Source organism: Bombina bombina, chromosome 8 (assembly GCF_027579735.1).
Source record: "Bombina bombina isolate aBomBom1 chromosome 8, aBomBom1.pri, whole genome shotgun sequence".
NCBI classification, from domain to species: domain Eukaryota; kingdom Metazoa; phylum Chordata; class Amphibia; order Anura; family Bombinatoridae; genus Bombina; species Bombina bombina.
The window spans coordinates 212,300,461-212,317,870 of NC_069506.1; the positions used below are offsets into that span (position 1 = coordinate 212,300,461).

The window sequence follows — 17,410 nt, forward strand, 5'->3', positions numbered from 1 at the left end:
CATCTAGATTGTAAGTTCCTACGGGAACAGGGCCCTCAATCCCCCCCCTGTATTTGTTTGTTAAACTTTGTCTGGTGTCTTTTATATTGTATTGTTCTGTACTTTTATCTTTGTAGCCATGGACAGTGCTGCGGAATCTGTTGGAGCTTTATAAATAAAATAAAAAAATAATAATAATAATAATAATAATATACTTCAAATGTTTTATAATGTAAAAATATAGCTATCACCTTTACTACCCATTCCCTAGCATTGCACAACCAACATTGTTATATTAATGTCATTTATAAGAACTAAAATCCATAGCATTTTATGTTTTTCAAAGCAAGACAAAAGCTAGTTAATGTTAATAGATAACACTGAGCTGACTCTGGTTGAATCATGAGTGATCACTGATTGGCTAAATTCAAGTATGCACACACCTCTGAAATAAGGGGGATTGGTACAAAGCCTTAGATACAAGTTACTCATAGATTATTTAGTATTGTATTGTGAAAGGATAAATATTATTTATGCTAAATGTACTGTTTGTCACATAACATTATGCTAACATGGGGCTTTTAATAATCCATGTGACTGAAGCTGAGGTGCACAGTTACTTGCTACCAGTTTACCAGTTTGTGCTGAAATTTACTGACACATAGGGCTCGATTTATCAATCAATGGGTGGACAGGGGAGTACGTATTCGCCCCTGTCCGCCTCAACTCTCCTCTGATGGGCAGTAATCTGCTGCTGGAAATTAACATTGCACATGAGCACTGTTTTGCGCTCGCCTGTAATCCCGCTACCTACCCACACATAGCCAATCACACGCAGGCAGGAGCTGTCAATCTTCCTGGTCAGACAAGGAGAAAAGGGTAGGGAAGCAGCAGTATCATAGCCGCTGCTTGATAAATCGTAACTGTAGGTTCTCTTGTGAGTATCTTCAGTAATAGGGAGGAGAAGGGCTTCTTAAATTGAGCCCATAGTGATGTCCTGTTCATGAACGATGCAGTAGAATTACATAATTAACAAGTGCATAATAAAAAGACAATGCAAAAACACCTACTATGAATTTCAAATAAGCAGTAGATTTTTTTCTGACAAATTATCTTTTTCTCTCATATTTCGGCCCCCTGTATCCACTACCTAAAGAAATGTGACAGCAATCAGCCAATTACAGACTAGTATACGTATACCATGTGAGCTTGTGCACATGCTCAGTAGGATCTTGTTCCACAGAAAGTGTGAATATAAAAAGACTGTACACAATTTGATAAGGGAAGTAAATTGGAAAGTGTCTTAAAACTGCATGCTCTGTCTGAATCATAAAAGGTTATTTTGACTTTAGTGTCCTATTTAACTAACTCATTTGCAATGAAACACTCAGTTAACATTATACTGATTTAAATATCAGGTCACAGCAGTTCTCAATAGACCCTGCCTTTACCCCTAACTGCACCTTACATTAACCCTTACTGTCCCTTACTATAAATACTCCTCACCATAACTTATCCCTAAGGACCCCTGTTAACCCTACCTGTCCATAAATTAACCCCAAATATTGCTGTGGAGCTCTGGGATGATAGTTATTGTGTTAATGTAAATTTTATATAATACATATTAGGTAAAAAAGTGGGTATCACTTACCTGTGTAATAATCAGTGGATAATCAGTCTTTTGTCAGTCTTTTAGGCAAATACAAAATACAGTATACTCTGTTCTATGCACTGTGCTGGAACCCACACAATATATGCAGCACACTCTGTTCTATACACCATGATGTATGTATTTGCCTTAGTTTTTCATATACAACAAAAGACTGGTTATCCATATAATATGGGTAAGAAATAGATGTAACGCTGTATTGTGTGTCAGGATGAGTCGGACAGTGACTCAGGAGTCAGGAATTGGATCAGTGGAGCATCCATAATAGGAGAAGCTGTGGCTCATCCCTCATGAAAAATTAACTGATTCATCAAGATAAATCAGATTCATCCCACTGAACTGAACTGAAAGAACTAGTAACTGGTGAGCAGGAGATCCTCCTCCTGTAGATAGGTCATCAAAACATGACTAGCTAGGGTAGGAGCAGGCTGATCTATAAGGGGGAGAATTCATGCTTAAAGGGACAGTATAAAATCCCAAAAGTAAGGCTCCTCTCTCCATTCACACTGACACTGTGTGTATCCGTTTTTGACATTGGAATGTATTTTACCCATGGAATAAAGGCTTTTTTTACCCCACTATCCGTTGTTGTGAAGGTGCTCCTCTATTTGTATGGACATTCATAAAAGGACAGTTTACACCAATTTTGATATAACTGCAAGTAATAGACACTACTATAAAGAAGAATATGCACAGATACTGATCTAAAAATAAAGTATAAAACCTTTTAAAAACTTACTTAGAAGCTCCAAATTTAGCACTGTTGATGAAATTAGCTGTAACACCCAGAAAAGGGGCTTGGTGCAGATACCCCCCCCCCCTTCCCTGCATATGAAAATACAGTTTAGGCAAACAGGAGCCAGCAGTGGTCTGTATACATCTGACACTTTGGGGCTTGGGTAGGAGTCTGAAAACCAGCACAATGTTATTAAAAAATAATCAAAACTATAGATTGTTACAAAAAAACTCCCAGGTGGACTGTATAAATGGATCATCTACAAAACATTTATGCAAAGAAAAATCTAGTGTATAATATCCCTTTAAGGTGGAATAGCATGATTATAATTATTTATAAATCGTGCGCATGATTTAGCTAAATCGTGAGCACAATTTAGCTAAATCGTGAGCACGATTTAGCTAAATAGTGAGCATGATTTAGCTAAATCGAGCTCACGATTTAGCAAAATGTGCGCACAATTTATAAAAAAAATCTACAGTAGAATATTCAATTATATTTGAAAAGCTTATACTGGTATTTTTGTTTTGAAAGATAAAATATTCTCAGATTGAATAATATGGGAGGAAAGAAAACATAGCCACTAAACCAAAATAAACTAGAGATGTGCAATAGTTTAGTTACGATTAAATGCACCATCAAAATTTAACGAAAAGGAAAACATGCTAACAAAATTTGTCAGTATCCTTTATTTTTCTTTAAATCACCTTTAAGGGATTAATACTTACCTTTTGCACTCTGGAGAGCCACGCTAACCCGGTCCTCTTTTTTACAGAGCCCTGGCCATACTAACAGGAGACTTAGCTCCCAAAGCTTGCACTAAACAAGAAGTGGCAATGGGGGAACTAATGGGCTAATTGGGTCCTAAATTATAACTTTTAATAGAGTAGCTGAGTACCAGTTCTCAGACACCAATGGTTAACGTGTGCAAGACTAATAATAATTTTTATTACATGAGGAGCAGCATGATTAGCTGCAGTAAATATATAGTAGTATTTAGTGTCCGACAAGACAAAGTATCAGTGTCGCAACTGTAAAATTATATTTATCCTGAAAGGCTAACAAATAATTTGGATGGTAACAATAATAACTGCTTGTGTAGTGTAGTGTTAAATAACATTTGTCAGGCTGCCAAGAATTTTCAACTCATAAAACAAAAAGGGCCAGATTACAAGTGGAGCGCTAAATATTGCTTTCGTGAAAGTGATATTTGTGCTCCACTGAGTAATACCAGCACACGCTAATGTGCGCTGGTATTACACGTTGACAGCAATGTAAATGTGAGCTTGTGTTCACATTGTCAGGAAGCATTGCTCTCAAAAGAGGGTTCTTCCATAAGCTCCAGCGGGAGCCTCGTTCTGATGTTGTCATACACGGCACAGAACCAAAGCGCAGCAAAGGGGGTAAGTAGTGCAGTGATGGCAGCAAATATAAATATACAGTATATGTATATAATTATATACATATATATTAATGTGTTATATATAATATATAATAACACGTAAATATATATGTATATAAGCATGCAGGGCTACCGCACTTGATCACTGCTATAGTGGTTAGTCTGTCTGCAGTCCTACTTAAAGGGAAATAATCGATACAATAATTGGAAACATATGTTACTAAATTAACCCTTTAAGAGACTATGTATCAATGTTGAATCACTTAATAATACATACAAACTGTAAAAAATATATATATCTGTATAGAAAAATACTATGTACTAAATACATAAACATCATACATCATAACGATCCCTGAAAACAAAAATAAGACAATTTAATCCATTTTATACAAAAATATTGACATCAGCCTCCATATTAAAACCTAATGGAGATCTAGTATTAAGATGGAATATCCATTTAACTTCCTTTTTACTTAAACTATACTCCCTATCACCTCCTCTTTTAGAAAATGCTACATGGTCTAAGGCTTGGATGGACACAAATGAGGGATCACCTCCATGTTCATTTTTAAAATGTGAAGCCACTGGGGTAAATACTTTAGGGTCTTCAATATCCCTAATGTGCTCTAGGGCCCTCACCTTTTGGGGTCTCTTAGTTTTTCCTATATACTGTATTATATAAAACACCCCCTAAAGGTCAAAAGATAAATGATATGTGTAGACTTGCGACTCAAACTAAATCTGATATTATATTCCCTGTTCATTACATGTGATGCAAAATTTTCGCCCTCTACTACATAATCACAAGTTTTACAAATTCTAGCCCTACAATGCACGAGCAGGAGCGATTAATAGCAATACACTCACTGAGGCCTATTTATCAAGCCGTCAACTGCAAATACGCCGAAATTCCGCAGCATAATTGAGGCGAGCTTGATTCAACCTAGTTATCAAAGCCTACAGACCGGCAAAAGTTGAAATTTGTGACGCAACATACGATCTGCCGGTCTCAATCCGACACAGATCGATGCGTACGTCATTACAGATGTTCCGAATACAAATTCGGCACTATCTGACAACTTTTGCAAGTTAACAAATTTCTAACAGGTACGCTCGCCACTATTCCAGCCCAGCGTACCTGGTTTTCAATCCGCCACCTTAAAGGGAAACTTTATTCTTCGTTGACCATCGTAAGCAGAGGATGCTCTGTGCCGGATGTCTTGAAGATGGAGCCGCTCCGCTCCGGATGGATGAAGATAGAAGATGCTGTCTGGATGAAGACCTACCCGCTTGGATGAAGACTTCTGCCTGCTTGGATGAAGATGTTAGCCCGCTTGGATGAAGACTTCTGCCATCTTTGATGAGGACTTCTGTCTCTTGGATGAGGATGGATGTCCGGTCTTCGAAAACTATAAGTGGATTGTCGGGGGTTAGTGTTAGGTTTATTTAAGGGTTTATTGGGTGGGTTTTATTTTTAGAGTAGGGTCTGGGCAGTAAAAGAGCTAAATGCCCTTTTAAGGGCAATGCCCATACAAATGCCCTTTTCAGGGCAATGGGGAGCTTAGGTTTTTTAGATAGGGTTTTTATTTGGGGGGTTGGTTGTGTGGGTGGTGGGTTTTACTGTTGGGGGTGTTTGCATTTTTTTTTTTACAGGTAAATGAGCTGATATCTTTGGGACAATGTCCCGCAAAAGACCCTTTTAAGGGCCATTGGTAGTTTAGTGTAGGCTAGGGTTTTTTATTTTGGGGGGTCTTTTTTATTTTGAAAGGGCTATTAGATTAGGTGTAATTGTTTTTTTATTTTTGATACTTTGGCTTGTTTGTTTTTGTAACTTAGTGTTTTTTATTTTTTGTAACTTAGTAATTTTTAATTGCAGATTTAAATAATTTGAGTAGGGTTAGGTTATATGTAATATAGTTAGTTTTATTGGTAGTTTAATGTTATTTTAGTATAATAGTTAGGGTAGGTTAATTAATAGTTTAATATAGTTTAATGTAATTTTAGTATAATAGTTAGTGTATGTTAATTAATAGTTTAATATAGTTTATTTTAATTCTAAAGGTAAGTTTTAATTTATTATAAGATAGGGATGAGGTAATTTTTAATGTAAAGTTAGCGGGTTGTTAGGTTTAGGGGTTAATAGCTTAATTTAGTTTATGGCGACATGGCTGGCGGTTTAGGGGTTAATAGGTTTAGTAAGTGGTAGCAATGTGGGAGGCCAGGGGTTTAGGGGTTAATACATTTATTTAGTGGTGGTGGGGTCCAGGAGTGGCAGGATAGGGGTTAATACATTTATTTAGTGGCGGTGGGGTCCGGGAGCGGCGGGATAGGGGTTAATACATTTATTTAGTGGCGGTGGGGTCCGGGAGCGGCGGGATAGGGGTTAATACATTTTTTTAGTGGCGGTGGGGTCCGGGAGCGGCAGGATAGGGGTTAATACATTTATTTAGTGGCAGTGGGGTCCAGGAGCGGCAGGATAGGGGTTAATACATTTATTTAGTGGCAGTGAGGTCTGGGAGCGGCAGGATAGGGGTTAAACATTTTAGTATAGTGGTGGTGTTTAGTGACAGGGTATAAATAAAGTTAATTAAAAGCTGAATAGCAGCGAGATTGATGACTGCTAGTTAACAACAGTCCACTGCTCATCGCCTCGTACTTGGTGCGCAGCTTTTTGCCGGCTTTTTTGATAAATATGGAGATCGTATTCAGGTCCGCGGCTGCAATGTTAGGCGATGTTAGGCGTATTAGTGCCGTTGAATGCAACAAAGTTGACGCTTTGATAAATAGGCCTCATAATCTAGACCAATATCAGTTGATGGGAGTAGTGGTCAATTTCATTTAATTTGTTTTAATTTTATACTTAACATTTTTAAATGTCCAAAATGATAAATGAGCATTCTAAAGATTTAATTTTAGATTTGGAAATTTGGTAATTTGTTGCATTTTTAACTTTTTTTTTTAAATAAAACCAGAACATGATAGTGTTTATTACTATTTAAACTGAGCTTTCAAAAAGGCCTAAACATTACACCCTGTTCCAAATTATTATACAAATTCCATTTTAGTGTCACAAAGATTAAATATTTTGTTTTTCAGTTTAACTCATGGATGGCATTGTGTCTCAGGGCTCTTTTGATCACTGAAAACAATCTCGGACACCTGTGATAATTAGATTGCCAGGTGAGCCCAATTAAAGGAAAAACTACTAAAGGAGGGTGTTCCCCATTATTAAGCAGAGCACCATTTTCAAGCAATATGGGGAAGAAAAAGGATCTCTCTGCTGCCCAAAAGAGTGAAATAGTTCAATGCCTTTGACGAGGTATGAAAACATTAGATATTTCATGAAAATTTAAGCGTGATCATCGCACTATTAAGATATTTGTGGCTGATACAGACCACAGACGGGTTTGTGCAGATAAAGGCACATTGAGGAAGATTTCTGCCAGATCCATGCATCGGATCAAGAGAGCAGCTGCTAAAATACCATTACATAGCAGCAAACAGATATTTGAAGCTGCTGGTGCCTCTGGAGTCCCACATATATAAAGGTGTAGAGTCCTCCAGAGTCTTGCAACTGTGCATAAACCTTCCATTCAGCCACCACTAACCAATGCTCACAAGCAGAAACGGCTGCATTGGGCAGAAAAATACATGAAGACTAATTTTCAAACAGTCCTGTTCACTGATGAGTGCCGTGTAACCCTGGATGGTCCAGATGGATGGAGTAGTGGATGGTTGGTGGAGGGCCACCCTGTTCCAACGTTCTTCATGCATGACAATGCACAATCTCATGCTGCAAAGAATACCTCTGCATCAATGGCTGCTATGGGGATAAAAGGAGCCATGACCTCAATCCTATTAAGAACCTTTAGAGCATCCTCAAGCAAAAGATCTATGAGGGTGGGAGGCAGTTTACATCCAAACAGCAGCTCTGGGAGGCTATTCTGACATCTTGCAAACAAATTCAAGCAGAAACTGTCCAAAAACTCACAAGTTCAATGGATGCAAGACTTGTGAAGCTGCAATCAAATAAGGGGTCCTATATTACAATGTAACGTGACCTGTTAAAATGTTTAAAAAGTTAAAATGTTGTTCAAAGTTTGATTGAAATAGCTTTTGATTTCAGTAAATATGCTGCAAACACAACAAATGACAATTTTCAGTTCTTTACAACCTATAAAGTGTTTTGAAACTTACTGTGCATAATAATTTGGAACAGTGCTTTGTAAGTTTTTTATTTTGAAAAAAAATACTGTTATCATTAGGAGGTTTGTTCAATAAAATTTGAATTGTACTCTTAAAGGGCCACTGTAAGTAAATATTTTCTATGCCTGTTACTAACTAACTACCCCAAATACGCTTTTTATCAATAGCATTTCATTAACATATCTCTACCGTATATCAGAAATCTTGTCTGCAAATTTAATTGTTTTCCAAACCCACTCCGTGGGTATCCTTTGCTCTGTGCCAATCCGTTTACAATACCTAGGTTTCAAAATGGCGCTTTAAACACAAAGTTATTGGTTTAAGTATTTTGAACATGCAGTGCTGAAAATAGTGGGCAGGATAACGTGACATCATCGGCGAATAAAAGATATAACTTTTAGAACGTTATGAAACTTCGTTTTGGAGAAAATATAGGTCAGTAGGTTTTAATTAATTTTTATTAACTTTAATATGTTAGTTGTTTAGCTTAAAAATTATAACAGAAAGTAATCCTTTAATAGTTGATAACATAAGAATTATGCTGACTGTTGATTACATCAATTATTTGGGTAAGTGATAAAAATATCATTGGCATAATAATTTGGAAGGGTGTAAAAGGACGTGAAACCCATTTTTTTATTTCATGATTCAGATAGAACTAACAGTCTTAAACAACTTTCCAATTTACTAATTCTAGTTTTCATTATTCTATTGTTATCATTTGTTGAAAAAGCATGCCTAGGTAGGCTCAGGAGCAGCAATGCACTACTGGGAGCTAGCTGCAGATTGTCAGCTGCATGTACACCTCTTGTCTGTAGATCACATGATGTGTTCACCTAACTCCGAGCAGTGCATTGCTGTTGCTTCAACAAAGGATACCAAAATAAAGAAGCAAATGATATAATATAAGTAAATTGGAAAGTTGTTAAAAATTAATGAAATAACAATTTTGTTTTTCATGTCCCTTTAAGTGTTCTCTCTTATTTAAACCGTGCTATGTGGATACTGTTTTTCTATTTTGAAGATTATTCATCATTAAATACCTTTCTCTTTTTTTTCCAGATTCTACTCAAAATCCAAATGAAGCTAACACAAGTGGACAAACCATTGGCATTGTTGTTGCTGTTGTCCTGCTAGTAATTGTTCTCGTCATTGCATTAATTTATCTACTTGTCATCAGAAGGAGGAATACAAAGTATGTTTGTTCTCTTTCCATTTTGTGCCTGATTTCTGTACATATTTGTTTTACACTTTGTAGTTTCATTTTACTCCCCTGGTCTCACTATGATTCTGCTCTCAAATTCTTTACCTCTATCTCTCTTTTGTTTATTTCTCAAATAGCTTTTTCCCTTTTTCTCCTTTTTTTTTTCAGGACAACTGCCCCAAATAGCAATACATCTGCCTCTGGAGTGGTAGAGAATGGTAAGTAATGGGATCTGGACGAGGATTAGAAGTAGCTTTACACTCAACTAGACCTAGTGCAATAAGTATCAACCAATGGTTATGTGCAGAAATAGTATACTCCCTAAAAAGGACATGAAACCCAACATATTTTTTTTCATGATTTAGGTAGAACATACAATTTTAAACAACTTTCCAGTTTACTTCTATTATCAAATTTGCTTCATTCTCTTGGTATCATTTGTTGAAGGAGCAGCAGTGCACTACTAACTGAACACATGGGTGAGCCAAAGACAATCAATATATATATGCAGCCACCAATCAGCAACTAGGCAACTAGTTTATTTGCTGCTCCTGAGCTTACCTAGATAAACCTTTCAGCAAACGATAACACCAGAAGGAAGCAAATTATATGATAGAAGTAAATTGGAAAGTTGTTTAAAATTAAAATGCTCCGTATAAATCTTGATTCTATAGCGAATCATGTTCGTTTGACCTCGCTAAATGCCGACAGCATATGCTGTTGGCATCTAACATTTCACAAGCATTTCTGGTGAAATGCTTGTGCAATACCGCTCCCTGCTCACTCACGGCCAATCGTCCGCTAGCAGGGGCCGTCAATCATCCCGATCGTATTGGATTGGGCTGATTTCAGTCCGCCATCTAAAAGGTGGCGGACAAGTTAAAGAGCAACAGTCTTACGACGGTTGCTTCTTAACTTCCATTTTTGGTGGACCAGAAACGATAGGGCATTGATGCAGCATCCACTGCTTAAAGGGACAGTCAAGTCCAAAAAACATAATTTATGCTTACCTGATAAATTTATTTCTCTTGTAGTGTATCCAGTCCACGGATCATCCATTACTTATGGAATATATTCTCCTTCCCAACAGGAAGCTGCAAGAGTCCACCCACAGCAAAGCTGCTATATAGCTCCTCCCCTAACTGCCATATTCAGTCATTCGACCGAAAACATGCAGTGAAAGGAAAAACCATAGGGTGCAGTGGTGACTGTAGTTCAAATGAAAAAATTACCTGCCTTAAAGTGACAGGGCGGGCCGTGGACTGGATACACTACAAGAGAAATAAATTTATCAGGTAAGCATAAATTATGTTTTCTCTTGTTAAGTGTATCCAGTCCACGGATCATCCATTACTTATGGAATACCAATACCAAAGCTAAAGTACACGGATGATGGGAGGGACAAGGCAGGTACTTAAACGGAAGTTACCACTGCCTGTAAAAAACCCTTTCTCCCAAAAATAGCCTCCGAAGAAGCAAGGTATCAAATTTGTTAAATTTGAAAAGTATGAAGCGCAGACCAAGACTCTGTCTTGTAAATCTGTTCAACAGAAGCCACATTTAAAAAAGGCCCAAGTGAAAACCACAGCTCTAGTAGAATGAGCTGTAATCCCTTCAGGAGGCTGCTGTCCAGCAGTCTCATAAGCTAAATGAATTATGCTTTTTAACCAAAAAGACAGAGAGGCTGCTGAACTGTCTTTTGACCTCTCCTCTGTCCAGAATAGACAACAAACAAGGTGAACGTTTGATGAAAACTGTAGTAGCTTGTAAGTAAAACTTTAAAGCACAAACCACGTCCAATATTGTGTAATAGACGTTCCTTCTTTGAGGAAGGATTAGGATACAAGCATAGAACAACTATCTCTTGAGTGATGTACTTGTTAGATATCACCTTAGGAAAAAACCCAGGTTGGTACGCAGGACTACCTTATCCGTACGAAGGACCAGATAAGGAGAATCACATTGTAACACAGATAACTTGGAGACTCTACGAGTCGAGGAATTAGCTACCCAAAAGGAACTTTCCAAGATAAAGATTGATATCTATGGAACAAAAAAGGTTCAAACGGAACTTCTTGAAGAACCTTAAGAATCAGGTTTAAGCTCCATGGCGGAGCAACAGTTTTAAACACAGGCTTGGATCTAACCAAAGCCTGACCAAATGCCTGAACGTCTAGAATACCTGCCAGACGCTTGTGCAAAAAAATAGACAGAGTAAAAATCTTTCCCTTTTTAAGGAATTAGCTGACAACCCTTTTCTCAAAAACATCTTGGAGAAAAGATAATATCCTGGGAATCCAGACTTTACTCCATGAGTAACCCTTGGATTCATAACAATCAGATATTTACACCATATCTATGTTCAATTTTCCTAGAGACAGGCTTTCATGTCTGTATTAAGGTATCAATGACTGACTCGGAGAAGCCATGCTTTGATAACATCAAGCGTTCAGTCTCCAGGCAGTCCATCTCAGATTGATTCTATTTAGATGGTTGAAAGGACCCTGAGGTAGAGGGACCTGTCTCAGAAGCAGAGACCGTGATGGAAAGGATGACATGTCCACCAGATCTGCATACCAGGTCCTGCGTGGCTACGCAGGTGCTGTCAAAAACACCAAAGCCCTCTCCTGCTTGGTCTTGACCTCCGGAGGAAATCCCACTCCCCCGGAAGAAAAGTCTGACGACTTAGAAAATCCACCTCCCAGTTCTCAACACCTGGGATATGGATAGCTGATAGACAAGAGTGAGTCTCTGTCCAGTGAATTATTGTAAGACTTCTAACATCGCTAGGGAACTTCTGTTCCCCCTTGATGGCTGATGTAAGCCACAGTCGTGTATATTGTCCGACTGAGTATGATGTACCTCAGAGTTGCTAACTGAGGCCAAGTCTGAAGAGCATGGAATATCACTCCCAGTTCCAGAATATTTATTAGAAGGAGGGTCTCCTCCTAAGTCCACTATCCCTGAGCCTTCAGGGAGTTCCAGACTGCATCCCAACCTAAAAGGCTGGCATCTATTGTAACAATTGTCCCATCTGACCTGCAGAAGGTCATACCCTTGGACAGATGGACCCGACATAGTCACCAGAGAAGAGAATCTCTGGTCTCTTGGTCCAGGTTTAACAGGGGGACAAATCTGTGTAATCCCCGTTCCTCTGACTGAGCATGCATAGTTGCAGCGGTCTGAAATGTAGACGTGCAAACGGTACTATGTCCCTTGCCGCTACCATTAAGCCGATTTCATTCATGTACTGAGCCACCGAAGGGCGCGGATGGGATGAAAAAACACGGCAGAAATTTAGAAACTTTGACAACCTGGACTCCGTCAGGTAAATTTTCATTTCTACAGAATCTATCAGAGTCCCTAGGAGGGAAACCCTTGAGATTGGGGATAGAGAACTCTTTCCTTGTTCACTTTCCACCCATGTGATCTCAGAAATGCCAGTACTACGTCCGTATGAGACTGGGCAATTTGGATGTTTGACGCCTGTATCAGGATGTCGTCTAAATAAGGGGCCACTTCTATGCCCCGCGGTCTAAGGACCGCCAAAGCGACCCCAGAACCTCCATAAAGATTCTTGGGGCTGTAGATATCCCAAAGGAAAGAGCCACAAACTGGTAATGCCTGTCTAGAAAGGCAAACCTGAAAAACGATGGTGATCTTTATGCATCACAATGTGAGGATAAGCATCCTTCAAATCCATTGTAGTCCTCTATTGACTCTCCTGGATCATAGTTAAGATGGTACGAATAGTTTCCATCTTAAATGACGGAATTCTGAGGAATTTGTTTAAGATCTTTAGATCCAAAATAGGTCTGAAGGTTCCCTCTCCTTGGGAACCACAAACAGATTTGAGTAAAAACTCTGTCCCTGTTCCTCTCTTGGAACTGGATGGATCTCGTACACAATGTAAGAATGCCTCCTTCTTTATCTGGTTTGCAGATAATTGTGAAAGGCGAAATCTCCCCTTTTTTGGGGGGGGAATCTTTGAAATCCAGAAGATATCTCTGGGATATAAATTCCAATGCCTAGGGATCCTGGGCATCTCTTGCCCACGCCTGGGCAAAGAATGAAAGTCTGCCCCCTATAGGATCCGTTACCGGATAGGGGTCCGTTCCTTCATGCTGCCTTAGAGGCAGCAGCAGGCTCCTTGGCCTGCTTATCTTTGTTCCAGGTCCGATTGTCTCCAGACCGCCTTGGACTGAGCAAAAATTCCCTCTTGTTTTGCCTTAGAGGAAGAGGATGCCACACCTGCCCTGAAGTTTTTAAAAGGTACGAAAATTAGACTTTTTTTTTTTTTTTTTTTGCCCTTGATTTAGACCTATCCTGAGGAAGGGCATGACCTTTTCCTCCAGTGATATAAGCAATAATCTCCTTCAAACCAGGCCCGAATAGGGTCTGCCCCTTGAAGGGAAGTTAAGTAGCTTATTTATTAAAGTCACGACAGCTGACCATGATATAAGCCATAGCGCTCTGCGCGCCAGTATAGTAAAAAACAGAATTCTTAGCCGTTAGTCTAGTCAAATGAACAAGGCATCAGAAAACAAAGGAATTGGCTAGCATAAGCTTGTCAAATATATTCATCCAATGGAGTCGCTTAACTGTAAAGCCTCATCAAGAGACTCAACCCAGAACGCCGCAGCAGCAGTGACAGAAGCAATGTATGCAAGGGGCTGCAGGATAAAACCCTGTTGAATAAACATTTTTTATCCATTGGATCTAAAAAGCACAACTGTCCTCGTCAGAGGTAGTGGTACGCTTAGCTAGAGTAGAAACTCTTCTCTCCACCTTAGGAACTGTCTGCCAGAAGTCCCGTGTGGTGGTAACTATTAGAAAACATTCTTCTAAAAAATAGGAGGGGAAGAGAACGGCACACCTGGTCTATCCCATTCCTTATTAAAACTTTTTAGTAAACCTCTTTAGGTATTGGAAAAACATCAGTACACACCGGCACTGCATATTATTTATCCAGTCTACACAATTTCTCTGGCCCTGCGATTGTACACATTCATTCAGAGCAGCCAAAGCCTCCCTGAGCAACAAGTGGAGGTTCTCAAGCATAAATTTTAAATGTAGAAATATCAGAATCAGGTTAAATCATCTTCCCTGAGTCAAAAAAAAAATCACCCACAGACTAAGCATATTGTGAGGTAGTATCATACATGGTTCTTAAAGCGTCTGTATGCTCTGTATCTACCCCCAGAGCTAACTGCTTTCCTTTAATTTCAGGTAGTCTGACTAATACTGCTGCCAGAATATTATTCACCACCTTTGCCATGTCTTGTAAAATAAACGCTATGGGCGCCCTTGATGTACTTGGCGCCATTTGAGCGTGAGTCCCTGAAGCGGGAGTCGAAGGGTCTGACACGTGGGGAGAGTTAGTCGGCATAACTTTCCCCTCGACAGAATCCCCTGGTAAAAGAAACGCTATGGGTGCCCTTGATGTACTTGGCGCCATTTGAGCGTGAGTCCCTAAAGCGGGAGTCAAAAGGTCTGACACGTGGGGAGAGTTAGTCGGCATAACTACCCCCACGACAGAATCCTCTGGTGATAATGTTTTTAAAGACAAAAAATGATCTTTATTGTTTAACATGAAATCAGTACATCTGGTAAACATTCTAAGATGGGGTTCCACCATGGCTTTAAAACATAATGAACACAGAGCTTCCTCTATGTCAGACATGTTAGAACAGACTAATAATGAGACTAGTAAGCTTGGAAAACACTTTAAATCAAGTTAACAAGCAAATATATAAAACGTTACTGTGCCTTTAAGAGAAACAAATTTTGTCAAAATTTGAAAAACAGTGAAAAAAAGGCAGTAGAACAAACGAAATTTTTACAGTACATGTAATAAGGTAACAGAGCATTGCACCCACTTGCAAATGGATGATTAACCCCTTAATGCAAAAAAAAAAAAAAAAAAAAAAAAGACATAGACGTTTTTAAAAACAGACACAACAAACTGCCACAGCCAACAGTGGGAAGCTTCAGTTAACTGTTTCTATGCAAAATTTAAGCCAGCCATGTGGAAAAAACTTAGGCCTCAATAAGTTTTATCACCAAACATATGTTAAAAAACGATTAAACATGCCAGCAAACGTTTTAAAACACATTTTTACAAGAGTATGTATCTCTATTAATAAGCCTGATACCAGTCGCTATCGCTGCATTTAAGGCTTTACTTACATTACTTCGGTATCAGCAGTATTTTCTTAGTCAATTCCATTCCTAGAAAAATATTTTACTGCACATACCTTATCTGCAGGAAAACCTGCACGCCATTCCCCCTCTGAAGTACCTCACTCCTCAGAATGTGTGAGAACAGCAAATGGATCTTAGTTACGTCTGCTAAGATCATAGAAAAACGCAGGCAGATTCTTCTTCCAAATACTGCCTGAGATAAACAGCACACTCCGGTGCCATTTAAAAATAACAAACTTTTGATTGAAGAATAAACTAAGTAGAAAGCACCACAGACTCTCACGACCTCCTATCTATGTTGAGGCTTGCAAGAGAATGACTGAATATGGCAGTTAGGGGAGGAGCTATATAGCAGCTTTGCTGTGGGTGGACTCTTGCAGCTTCCTGTTGGGAAGGAGAATATATTCCATAAGTAATGGATGATCCGTGGACTGGATACACTTAACAAGAGAAAAACTTTCATGATTTAAATAGGGCATGTAATTTTAAACAACTTCCCAATTTACTTGTATCACCAATTTTGCTTTGTTCTCTTGGTATTCTTAGTTGAAAGCTAAACATATGCTAATTTCTTAGGCCTAGATTTGGAGTTTGGCGGTAGCCGTGAAAACCAGCGTTAGAGGCTCCTAACGCTGGTTTTAGGCTACCTCCGGTATTTGGAGTCACTCAAAAAAGGGTCTAACGCTCACTTTTCAGCCGCGACTTTTCCATACCGCAGATCCCCTTACGTCAATTGCGTATCCTATCTTTTCAATGGGATTTTTCTAACTCCGGTATTTAGAGTCGTGGAAATCTAACGACAAAACTCCAGCCGCAGAAAAAAGTCAGTAGTTAAGAGCTTTCTGGGCTAACGCCGGTTCATAAAGCTCTTAACTACTGTATTCTAAAGTACACTAACACCCATAAACTACCTATGTACCCCTAACCGAGGTCCCCCCACATCGCAGCCACTCGATTACATTTTTTTAACCCCTAATCTGCCAACCGCCACCTACGTTATACTTATGTACCCCTAATCTGCTGCCCCTAACACCGCCGACCCCTATATTATATTTATTAACCCCTAACCTGCCCCCCACAACGTCGCCGCCAGCTACCTACAATAATTAACCCCTAATCTGCCATCCGCACGCCGCCGCCACCTACATTATAGCTATGTACCCCTAATCTGCTGCCCCTAACACCGCCGACCCCTATATTATATTTATTAACCCCTAATCTGCCCCCCACAACGTCGCCGCCAGCTACCTACAATAATTAACCCCTAATCAGCCGTCCGCACACCGCCGCCACCTACATTATAGCTATGTACCCCTAATCTGCTGCCCCTAACACCGCCGACCCCTATATTATATTTATTAACCCCTAATCTGCCCCCCACAACGTCGCCTCCACCTGCCTACACTTATTAACCCCTAATCTGCTGAGCGGACCGCACCGCTATCATAATAAAGTTATTAACCCCTAATCCACCTCACTAACCCTATAATAAATAGTATTAACCCCTAATCTGCCGACTGGAGCTCACCGCTATTCTAATAAATGTATTAACCCCTAAAGCTAAGTCTAACCCTAACACTAACATCCCCCTAACTTAAATATAATTTAAATCTAACGAAATAAATTAACTCTTATTAAATAAATTATTCCTATTTAAAGCTAAATACTTACCTGTAAAATAAATCCTAATATAGCTACAATATAAATTATAATTATATTATAGCTATTTTAGGATTAATATTTATTTTACAGGCAACTTTGTATTTATTTTAACCAGGTACAATAGCTATTACATAGTTAAGAACTATTTAATAGCTAAAATAGTTAAAATAATTACAAAATTACCTGTAAAATAAATCCTAACCTAAGTTACAATTAAACCTAACACTATACTATCATTAAATTAATTAAATAAAATACCTACAATTACCTACAATTAAACCTAACACTACACTATCAATACATTAATTAAATACAATACCTAAAAATAACTACAATGAAATAAAC

General features: G+C 38.8%; 1 protein-coding gene across 1 annotated transcript in view; it reads left to right on the forward strand.

Moving 5' to 3' along the window:
• Positions 1 to 17,410, forward strand: part of LOC128638737 (carcinoembryonic antigen-related cell adhesion molecule 19-like) — a 397,938-nt gene that overhangs the window by 294,847 nt on the left and 85,681 nt on the right. Inside the window, exons 3-4 of the mRNA XM_053690870.1 lie at positions 9,058 to 9,190; positions 9,368 to 9,417. Of these exons, the coding sequence (XP_053546845.1) occupies positions 9,058 to 9,190; positions 9,368 to 9,417 (183 nt within the window). The remainder of the gene's footprint in view (positions 1 to 9,057; positions 9,191 to 9,367; positions 9,418 to 17,410) is intronic.